The sequence below is a fragment of the Stegostoma tigrinum genome, chromosome 1, assembly GCF_030684315.1.
Source record: "Stegostoma tigrinum isolate sSteTig4 chromosome 1, sSteTig4.hap1, whole genome shotgun sequence".
Classification (NCBI taxonomy): Eukaryota; Metazoa; Chordata; class Chondrichthyes; order Orectolobiformes; family Stegostomatidae; genus Stegostoma; species Stegostoma tigrinum.
In genome coordinates, this window is record NC_081354.1 from 75,951,921 (window position 1) to 75,964,113 (window position 12,193).

At 42.9% G+C, this 12,193-nt stretch overlaps 1 protein-coding gene across 2 annotated transcripts in view; it reads right to left on the reverse strand.

Moving 5' to 3' along the window:
- Positions 1–3,295: 3,295 nt before the first annotated feature.
- Positions 3,296–12,193, reverse strand: part of klhl8 (kelch-like family member 8) — a 33,791-nt gene continuing 24,893 nt past the window's right edge. For both annotated transcript variants that reach the window (XM_048539560.2, XM_048539568.2), the window contains 2 exons: positions 7,266–7,467; positions 3,296–5,162 (listed from right to left, as the gene is read on the reverse strand). In XM_048539560.2, coding sequence (XP_048395517.1) covers positions 5,039–5,162; positions 7,266–7,467 — 326 coding nt within the window. In that variant the 3' untranslated portion in view covers positions 3,296–5,038. The remainder of the gene's footprint in view (positions 5,163–7,265; positions 7,468–12,193) is intronic.

Consider the following 12,193-nt stretch of genomic DNA (forward strand, 5'->3'; position numbering starts at 1 on the left):
GTCTGCAGCTCTGCAATTTACTCCCTTACTTCTCTCAACAATCTAGGATGCATCCCATCCAAGCTCAGCGGCTTATCAATGTGGAGTGCTGCCAGCTTTTTAGGGCCTCTTCTTTATCTATTACAATACAGCTCTGTTTTTTAAAAAAAACATTTTCAACTAGGCCATTGTACCAATTTTTTTCGAATTTGGTACTCATTTAGTATTTCTGTTGTATCCCTTGTTTAATGTGCAGTTTACACTGCTTGTTCATTGTGGGGTCCATCCTATTGTTCACTAATCTTTTACAATTAATATATTTTAGAAGAACATTTTATTTGAGTTACAGCAGCCAGTCTTCCTTTCCTCAGGCTTCTCTTAACCTTTTTAATCCAGCCTAAGCATCTCTCCTGTATTTCAGATTCTCTTCTTGATTTCTATTGCCATTATTTTTCAGAATACATCATATGCCTTCTTTTTCTCAGCTACATCCATAGTCAACTAGGATTCTCTATCTTTGGATACTCCATATTTATTTCTCATGGGTATATACCTAGCTTCTACACTACTCATTATCATATTGAAATTCTCCCATTTATCATCCCCTTCTATATCCAATGTGTTTCCAATCAGTCTGCTCTAGTTCAATTTTTAGATCCCTAAAATCAGCCTGTTTTCACTCTGGGATCTTAATATTGACTGATTTTTAACCTTTTCCATGTTAATATTGAAGCTTACTATATTATGATCACTATTTCCCAAATGCACTCCTACTCTGATCTTCTCCACTTAGCCTGCCTCATTTGATATGACCTGAGCTAGCACTGCTCCCTTTCTGGTAGGATTGGAAATGTGCAATTCCAGAAAGTTCTCCATTACAAATTTTTAGGAATGTCTCCCCTTCCATGCCCCACATTCTAGCTTTTCCCACCCTACCTGAGGGTAATCAAAATCACCAACTATCACAGCCCTACTTGTCTTGTATATTTCAATAATTTGTCTTCAAATGCTCTCTTCTAGTTCCTCCCCATTACTTAGAAGTCTATGAGAAACATTCAAAGTCACGCCCCCTTCCTGTTTCTCACTTCCAACTATAAAGAATTTGCATCTTGTTCAAAGACAATAATACTATCTTTAACCAAGACTGTTATACTACCTCCTGTTTTACCCAACCTTTTTTTATTAAAATCTTTGCACATCTGGTAGTAATATCACAGCCAACCTAACACATTCAAGGCCAACTGACAGAAAGACCTTTGTTATGGAAAAGATTTTTTCCCACTGTTGGCCTGACTAAAACCAGCAAATTTATCTACATGATGTGAGTGTTGTTGAACAACAAGTGTAATGTAAATGTAATTGAAGTTTATAAATTTTAACAGCATCTTGATGGATTACTAAAAAAAGCACTACATATCTGCAGAGATAATGGGAACTGCAGATGCTGGAGAATTCCAAGATAATAAAATGTGAGCCTGGATGAACACAGCAGGCCAAGCAGCATCTCAGGAGCACAACATATCTGCATCAGCCTTATTTCAGGCAACATCTGCATGAACATGAAGCTTTTTTTAGTTGAAATTTCTGTTTGCTCACAAAGTACATCACCATTAGGCCAACTCTCCATTCTAAAATTAAAATTGGAATTTTATTATCTGCCATGGAGACTTCAGTCCATGTCCTTCGAACTTCAGCCTGTGCTCTAGAGTGCTACTCACTGCCTCCCTCCAACACAAAGGTCTTTAGTTAGGAGAACTAGACAAGCATAAAATGATAGGACTGTCAAGATACTAGAAGTTTTGACAAAGTAAAATCCAGGTATTTGTCCAATGGTCAGTGATAATGTAACTAGAGAAAATTAAGTCAAAGGGAAAAGTTAATAGTTTCTCAGCCAAAAAACTCCCCCACCACCCCAGAATTATTTGATGAAGTGAATCTACTAACCAAATCCATTGTAAAATGGGACAAGGCAAGAGAATAAGTGCATACTTGCTCAAGATGAGATGCCTCAGTTTCACATAGCTATTCTATGTCAATATTTTACTTGCTCCAGAGTTTGCTGTAACATTATTGTCTAAAAATGTTCTGACACATTCTGGAAAGGATGTCATACAGTGGTTAATTCTGTTGAATGGGTTTAAAAAAAATTGAGCACAGTCATTGCTAATCAGCAAGAAACAGTAATAATATTTGGCTCAAAGTTTTCACACTGCTTCTCTCTCCACAAGCACTGCCAGACATGCTGAGTTCCTCCAGCACCTTGTTTTATTTAGGAACAGGAACCTGACAGATAGAAAGATGGCACTCTGAATTTAGGTTCATTTTCTTTCCCTTCCGTGGACTGCTTCTGCTCTTATCAGCTTAGCACCACGTCTGCCCAGGCCTGTGGTGATCAAACAGCACCAAAACAGGTTGTGTACAATTCTGACTGAAGTCTGCCAGGTGCAGCCTCTACCTGCCTTGTCATAAATTCCTTAATCCCATGGTTTATTCAGTTGATATGTTGGCAGATTTGATTTGCTAAACAATTTACATATTGAGTATACTGAAATGGGTGAGGTTAGCACAGTGCACTCTTGTACTGTCATTTAAGGCAACTAATACAACATTTTGGAGTTGCCCTTACACTTCAATTTGTTTTAGCAACTGAATTATATCACCTAGCTTTTCTGATTTTTTGATGTTGCTTGTGTTCTTCCACACTATCAGCTGACAAAAGACTTTACAACTGAGCTCATGGCTTGGGCAGGAATGAGGATGGCTGGTAAAAGTCAGTATTCTTTCTCCTGAACCAACCTTATGAGCACTTCCTGCCCGAAGCCATCTAATTTTGAGGTACGAGGCACTTGCTATCATCCTCTAAACAGGGACCAGTCTTGAAGCCAGGCAGTGGGAGTTTGATCAGAAGGGGCTAATTTCGAAGCCGATCATATATCTTGTTAACTCTTCTCACCTTTCTGCTGCTGGGGCACAGCCACAGTAAAACAGATTATTTAAGCAGTTTTCATTACAATATGGGCATTACAATTTAGAATGAAAACGGTTGACAAGAAGTGCACAAAAATGCAGGCTTTTACATATACTATACATGTGATATTAATATTAAAGACAATACAATGCCTCAAATTATAACAAGGTTACAAATCTTATCCATAAAGGTTGAGACATAATAAAACTCTTTTACTCAAGCTACAAAAATTTTTTAATGAAACTCAGCACTGCTAATAAAAATGCAGTTAAATCTTATTGCATTTGAAATATGACAATCAAACCATTGCAAATAATTCACAAATGATAATAATCAATAAAGCAAAAAGCCAGACAAAATAATTTATTATTCATTTGAAATGAACATAATATTTTGGATTTTCAATTTAGTTTTTAAACAATATGCATGCTTTCAATTATTACAATAAACCTATTTCAAAAATAACTGCTGAGAATGTTCAATTGAAGACTACTAATTTTCAATCAGTTTACAAATCTTTCTGAATAATGTTTTCAAAATAGTGCATTAGTTAAATATACTTCAGGGTTAAATGAGGACAACTGGATTTTCCTTGTTGGCATGTTATTTACCAGGTCAGTACTGCAGAATTGTATTTGTTACTTAGCCTGAAGCATTCACAAAAATATATTATTTACTGTTATGTATGCTACCTCTCATGATGGCTGTAACCTATAACGTGAAATGCTCCGAATTCCAACACATTTCTTACTGCTACCATACTGGATTATCTCAAACACAAATTGGTGGACAACAGTTCTGTACGTATTTGCTTTCTCCCATCGATCCCCAGTCCAAACAATGAAGATTTATTTCAGTCCTTCTGTACGACTGACAATTCTTCAACTAAGAGGCCTTTGCATGAAACCATATATGACGGCTGGGCTGAAATTATCCTTGAGTTAAAAACTCCCTGTTTGGGGAAGTACATTCCACGAGGAACCTGGCTGTAAACAAGAGCTTAATGTACAAAAATACAGAAGCACTCTCAAAGTTTTTCCAAATTTAAAAAGGAGAAACACATTGCTTCATTCATTCTCAAAATCCATAATAACTCCTTTGCACTGAAAATAAAAATTAAAGGAGAAAAACACCAAGTAAATATTCACAGCTAATACATAGACATTTGTAGGAATGTCAACTTATGCAATATTTAAGCTGTGTTGTCTTTCTCCAAGTATTTATGGAATACACAGTTGTGAGAAATGAAACAAGATGATACTACTGAAAATCTTAGCCCATTTTTTTGACTGCCCAGGCATGTATAATTCTGAAAATGCTACTGTTTCCAATTTGTGCAGAAGTGCAAATCACTCATGAGGGTACAGACATCAGTTTGGCCATTAAACAAGGAATAGTGCACAACTGCATCTAACTCCACAACGGTAATTATTGCTTAACAAACGTCTCATTGAAAACATGGATAATCATATGTAGCTTAAAAGGTTTACTGAAAAAGAAAAACACGGCCACACACTTACCACAAATGACTTAAAACTGGAACAGAAGAGGAAGTGGGGAAAAATATTTACTATTCCTTTAAAAAAAAGAGATTTTAGAGCCAATCCATTTTTCAATGTGAAATACAATCTACAACATTTGTGCTTTTGGCATGTCACATTTTAAAACTGCCACCAAGCTTGTTTTTCTTCAGCATCGCTTTACGCTATTACACTAAGAAATATTAAAACTAAATTTATACGTCCACAGTCAATATTGCAGAGCTGAATCTAAGATTTATACTGACAAATTCAATTCACAGAGTGAGTGCATTATACATTCAATCCTACTTTGAACAGTTCCAAAGGAATAGCAATGCAAATGAAAGGGCACAGAGGCTAACAGAATAGTGTCACCATCTAGAATCATTCTGACAAGCAAATCTACCTGCAAGAAAATGCTATGCACTTCATATACTGAACAAAACAATTACAAGGTGCATGATCAATTCTCCTTGTCTTCATTTTCATTCTATAATAATGGATTGATCTAAATGAAACCTTTCTTCAGTAATATTATCTTCTCTGTTGAATTCCACAACAGTTGCAAATGTCACATGCAGTCGACGACATTGCTGGACCCTTGGCCCACATCTCTGATTTGGCTGACCAGACAGGCACACACAGCAACTCCAGCTCCAGCCCTACAGTGTGAAATAGATCCAACTAACTCCCATCTGCATAAGAAAATCAAAGGAAAAAGACGTTATGAAAAGCACCAGCTACTGAATCCATCGAACTTTCTTCTTTCTCGGAAGAGATTATCCATGTTGACACTTACTATTCTAGTTAACTTATTGCAAGAATGCATCCTGATAATTTTATCTCCCATAAATTTTCTCAGCATGTTTCAATACATCCAGTAAGGAAATTAAGCTAACAGCAGGTGACCAAAAAGAAATAACAAGAATAAACAATCCATGTTAGCAATATATTAAGGATTAAGAGGGAAAATATTTGAAAATATTTAACTTGGGAAATGTGAAATTATCATGTTGGTAGAAAGAACAGTAAAACAGGAACTTTTTTTAATAATAAAGAAATATTAGTAAATATTAGTATGAAGAGGAATTTGGATGAGCCCATACTCCAATCACAGTAAGAAGTTAGAAAAGAAATATGTTAGCCTTAAATAAAAACAGCAGATGCTGGTGAAACTCATAAGGGGGGGGGCATATTGGACTTGAAATGTCAACTGTTTCTTTCTCCACAGATGCTGCAGGACTGTTGAGTTTTTCCCAGCATAATTTTCTTACATTTCAGATTTCCAGAATCCTCAGCACTTTGTTTTATAATTTAATAGCTTTTCAGTCTTTATTGTAAAGCAGCTGGAGTGCAAATACAAGAAAGTCTCTTTGCAGTTATGGAAGGCTTGTTGAGGCCACTAGATGGAGTTTCTCTCTTTGTAAGAAAGATTAACTCGGCCTTACAGGTAGTGCAATGAATGTTGTCTCAACTGATTCCTAAATGAAATGGCTGTCGTGAGAACAGATCGAGTAATATAGTCTTTATTGAATATAGGAGAACAGTACCTGACTGAAATCTATGAAATTCTTCAAGGGCTTAACAGTGTAGATGCGAAGAGGCAGTTTCTGTTGGGTGGAGAACCTGCAACCAGAGGCTGTGCTCTCAGGAGATTGGGTTAGGATCAAGGTTACGTGTAACTTCTTCACTACGAGAACTGAAATTCTTTGGATTCCTGCCCCAAAGCATCGTGATCAATAGTTTTTTGAACACTAAGGAAATAAAGGACTATAGAAAAGTGGTGTGCAAGCAGAATCTCAGCCATGATCATTTTGCAAGATGCAGCAACCTTGAGGAACCACATGGCTACTCCTGCTCCTATTTTAATGTTCTTAAAGGTAGGTGGCACAAGCAGCATCAATAACTATTAGATCACATATGGGTAAAATAATCATTTCATTGTTATGTAGTACTAATTATTTTCAGTGCTGAAAGAACCAATTCATAATATATATATATAGTTAATTTCACAGCAGTTATTTCATCATAAACATTCCATTACATTTTCATTCGCAAATAAAAGTGGTCCACAGAGGCATGAATTTTAAAAGCATTTGCAGTTTATACACTAAACGACTCACTATTCAAAAATGATGCAGAGAAGATTGCTGTTATTGGAATACTCGGGGGGGGGGGTCAGAGGCAGCGTCACAGTACATATTGATCTGCTTCATCAAATAACCACATTATGAAAATGTTCTTTATTACACTGACATGAGGTTTGAGAAGTAAAATCTGTGGATCATAATATGTTGCAAAGATATTCTGGTAGGTCAGACTGTGCTCTCACTCATTTTAATGCTGGTAAAGAACAAAATCACTACATAAAAATTACTTTTTTTCATTTTTATGGTCTATATATTAGACTACAATGCTCAATTTAGGCCTTGAACCTTAGATCATTGAATCTATTACCAGGGAAGGGCAAACTGTATTTCGGAACAAGAATCTGAGCCCACAACACCAATCATACTAAAGTAACATTACTCTGTAAGAATACAACAGAGCTGTGGAGAGATTAAGTTTGAAATTTTGCATGAAGGTTGATTGCAAAAAGTAAAGATTCTTGCCTTTGTCAAACTACAACTCATACAAATGTACTATTTTGGAGATCAGTCAATATTCTCCTTTCTAAAATGTTCAGTCATGGACAAAATTACAAAAAGGATCAAAACATTCAACACAAGGAGAAGAAAACTCAATTCCAACAATGGCACATATTGACAATTGACGATCAACCAGACATACATATTTACCTGTTCATCACTGGATCATAAGCTTCCACGGTATTCAAATAAACATTTCCATTGTGTCCACCAACAGCAAAGATTTTACCCATTAGAGTTGCAACCCCAACACCACCACGGGGTGTCGTAAGCTCTGCCACATACTCCCATTTATTTATACGTGGGTCAAATCGTTCCACAGAGCTGAGTGGAGAGTTATCATCAAAGCCACCTAAAGTAAAACAGATTTAGACTGCAAAGGGATAAAAATAAAATGACTGCTGAAATATCACCATTGGAATACATGTTGAGTTATTTTCCAGCGTTGTATCTTGGTACACGATTCAACCAACCAACTCTATTTGTTGAAAGGAAAACACCACTGACGCAAGTTTCACTGGATTGCCACAGTGCACAACACAGCAACCAAATACGATTGCAATGACACCTACCCCGCAACAGAAAGTTTATCAACTTAAAAAACAGAAACAAAATCATTGCATGCAAGAAAATTAAAGTTCTATCCTCAAAATTATGGAACAAGTAAAAGGTTGGTAGTAATTTTCATGTAATAGCAGCAAGTTAACTTAGATCAACATAGCAGCAGTTTCAACACTAATTCCAAGACTGCCCAACCCTGAGAACATGCTGCATTTTCTTCTGTGTAGACAGTGGAGCGGAACCAAAAGGAGCTACACGCTTCTACCAACAGAAGCATCCCTTTCAAATTCTGTTTCCCATAAAACAAAATTAAGAACAAATTAGTTCATGAATGGTATAAATTATTCCACAAGACACTGGTTTCTATTTTTTTTGTAATTGCATTTTGTTACTCCTTAACAGATAAACTGTGCAAGACTGGGCTCTCAGAATTACACATCATAGGTAAATGGTAATCACTGGATGTGAGTTTGCTCGCTGAGCTGGAAGGTTAGTTTTCAGACGTTTCGTCACCACTCTAGGTAACATCATCAGTGAGCCTCCAATGAAGCGCTGGTGTTACGTCCCGCTTTCTATTTATCTGTTTAGGTTTCCTTGGGTTGGTGATGTCATTTCCTGTTCTTTTTCTCAGGGGATGGTAGATTGGCTCCAAATCAATGTGTTTGTTGATGGAGTTCCGGTTGGAATGCCATGCTTCTAGGAATTCTCGTGCGTGTCTCTGTTTGGCTTGTCCTAGGATGGATGTGTTGTCCCAATCAAAGTGGTGTCCTTCTTCATCTGAATGTAAGGATACTAGTGATAGTGGCTCATGTCGTTTTGTGGCTAGTTGATGTTCATGTATCCTGGTGGCTAGCTTTCTGCCACTTTGTCCAATGTAGTGTTTACTACAAAACACTACATTGGACAAACAGGCAGAAAGCTAGCCACAAAACGGCATGACCCACTATCACTAGTATCCTTACATACAGATGAGGAAGGACACCACTTTGATTGGGACAACACATCCATCCTAGGACAAACCAAACAGAGACACGCACGAGAATTCCTAGAAGCATGGCATTCCAACCGGAACTTCATCAACAAACACATTGGCTCCAAATCAATCTACCATCCTCTGAGAACAAGAACAGGAAATGACATCACACAACACAGGAAATGGCATCACCAACCCAAGGAAACCTAAAAACAGATAAATAGAAAGCGGGACATAACATCAGTGCTTCATTGGAGGCTCACTGATGATGTTACCTAGAATGGTGACTGATTATCTGGGAACAAACCTTCCAGCTCAGTGAACCAGCTTACATCTGCAACAAAATAAAGACCCACTCTTCTGTGGACCAAGAGGAGGACAGCGCTGTGTTGGAGATGGAAGGAAGACGTCGGGTTGGCTGTGCACCCTTGCAACCGGTGGACCTTAATGCTGGCTTCGGCCTAACGCTGGTTCAGGGGAGCAGCCAACCTGCAACGATGGCTGCAGCAAGTGCTCGTGCCCCAGGTCAGGGGGTCCGGAACACCATGCGCGTTTTTGTGAAGAAGGTGGATGAAGGTGCACCTGTGGACCGCACCTTCTGCATGAAGAGGGTCCTGTTGGACTGTTGTGGGTTCACTGCTGCGGGCATTTACTGCCTGCAGGATTTCCCCGGAGGAGGTTTTTACAATGTGACCTTCAGGACTGCCAAGCTTTGCGAGCGCTTCCTGGAGGTTTTCAAGGAGAAAGTAGGTGAGGGCCCCCTCTCTGTATTGACCGCTGTCCCGCTGTTCGTGATGCCAGCGCAGAGGAGCCGTATGGTGACCGTACACATGTACAACCTGCATGTGCCAGCAGTTGATGTCCTGACCTTCCTTGGAAGGTATGTGAAGGTGGAAGGGGACCTAACTGACATCATGGACCCCTTTGGCATCTGGACCAGTAAGAGGCAGATCAAGGTGACGCTGAGGATGGGCGCGGACGGGAACATCGTACACCCACCGTCCAGCTTCGCGATCGGCAGGAGCAAGGGCTACCTGACCTACGCAAGGCAACCTAAAGTCTGCCATGCCTGTGGTAGGTCAGGTCACATGGCGGCCGACTGCAAAGCCACCATCTGCAGGAACTGCAGGGAGGAGGGACACCTTGCAAAGGATTTCCCACAAGAAAAAAGCTGCAACCTTTGCAGGGAAGCGGGCCACCTCTATAGGGCATGCCCGCGGGGGGGACCACCTACGCCCAGGTCGCCGGCAGGGGCAATGTGGGGCCAGCACCCCCCCACCCCCGGAGGAGAGGAAGGCACCAGGGCCCTGCTAGGACCCCCCTAATGTACAGGAGGGCCAGGTCATGCAGGAGGGCCCAGCCCCGCAGGATGGGCCCGAGGCCAGCAAAGCGCCCCCGCAGGCTCCACTCACCCCCCGACAACCCCGAGTCGATGGAGGCGGCGACAGGCAACCCAGGGGAGTGGACGATGGTCCGGAAAGCGAGGAGGAAGGTGCATCGGTGGGCCCAGGAACTGCAACCATCAGGCAGGAAGAGGCCACTACAGGGGGGCTATAAGAGGTCCTCTGAGAGGGAGATTCGGAGAGGGCCCGTCCGAAGCAGAAGCTAAAGATCTCAAGGGAGAAAGAAAGCAGCACCACGCTTCCAGGTGACGGAAGGCGTCCTGAGGCTCCCTCTGACACCCAGTCACGTGCCGCTGGGGCACTGGAGGGCACCCCGGAACTTCCAGGCGGGAAGGAGGAAACAGCGCGTCCCCAGCCTGACCCAGAGCCAGACTCTCCTGCCTCCGTATGCCCGACGGGGGGGATGCCACCCGGAAGGCAGCACAGACGGTTTCCTGAGCCCGGAGAGCGTCCAGCAGTTAGACCAAGCAATGGGCATGAAGGGACAGAGAGAGGGGCCGGACCTTGCACTTGGGGAGGGTACTGCAGTCACTGCCCACAATGTGGGTACAAGTTGCGAGCATTAATGTGCGCAGCGTCAAGTCCACCGCAAGATGTGTGTCCACGTTGGCCTACCTGACCACCATCAAAGCGGACGTCCTGTTTCTGCAGGAGTGCTGGATACCGCACCTCAGGTACGGGAAATGATCCGGCGCCTGGACCTGTGGGCCTTCGATCTGGTCGGGGGGTAACGACTGTCGCTCCTCGAGCCTGGCTATTATGCTGCGGGGGCACAACTTCACCATCTCTCAAGTTCAAGAGGTGGTGGGGGGCGCCTTCTAGTGGCTGATGTCACCTACAGGAACGCTCCCCCGAGGATGATCAACGTGTACGCCCCAGCGGTACGGAGTGAGCGGTTGGCCGTCCTGCAGCGGCTTCCACCCCTGCTGGCTACGTCCAGGCCAGTCATCCTAGGTGGAGACTTCAAATGCATCAGCGATGCAGATGGAAGATCCAGCGTGGGGACAGCGGGTGGGGGGATTCAACTGGACGTCACGTCCAGAATCCTGATGGGCACGGTGAAGGACGCCAAGCTGCTCGACGTCTTCAGCACCCCTGCAGACGGAGCGCGGCGGAGGTACACTTGGTCACGGCCAGACGGGTCTATTCGCTTAAGGATAGACTTCCTGTTTGTGTCACGGGCGTTCTCAGTCAGGTCCACCAGCGTCGAGCCGGTGTTCTTCTCTGACCACTGCCTCCTGCTGGCCAACTGTCACTTACAGGACAACCAGCTGGCCCGCAAGGGGACGTGGAAGCTCAACACGACTCTGTTGACCCCAGAGAACGTCGAGGAGCTTAAGAGGGAGTATGCTGGTTGGAGAACCGTGAAACCCCTCTGAGTCTCGGGGCAACTGGTGGGAGATGGTAAAGGAGAACATCAAGAGGTTCTTTGTCCTCAAGGGTGTTCGGAAGGCAAGAGAGGGGCGGGGAAAGCTGTTGCAACTCCAGAAAAGGGTGCAGAACCTGCTCCTTCTGCAGTTGATGGGGGTCGATGTCACGGAGGACCTCCGCGAGGTGAGGGGCCAGCAAGCCTCGCTCTTCGCCGCGGAGGCCTCCAGGATAATCTTCCGGTCCAGGGTCCGCTCCGTGGAGCAGGACGAGACGTGCTTGCGTTTCTTCTTTGAGAAGGTGCACAAAGAGAGCTCCGTGCTTAGCCGGCTGAAGGAGGACGATGGCTCGGTGACGTCGTCTCAGCCCGACATTTTGAGGATCAGCAGATCCTTCTATGCCGGACTGTACGACACGAAGCCCACGGACAGCACGGCGTCAGAGTCGTTCCTGTCGTCTATCACGGAGGTCTTAGACGACGGCATGAGGGAGTGGCTGGACCGGCCGATATCCCTGGACGAGCTGACCAGAGCCCTCAAGTCCTTGGAGAAGAATAAGACTCCCGGGAGTCGAGCTGTATTCCGCTCTGTGGGACCTGGTCGGCCAGGACCTGCTGGAGGCATACGATAGTGCGCTTCGGGCAGGGGAAATGTGCAAGTCCATGAGGAAGGGCATCATCACCCTCATTTACAAGAGCAAGGGGGAGAGGGAAGAAATTAAGAATTGGCGTCCCATTTCACTATTGAACGTGGACTGCAAAATCCTGGCCAAGG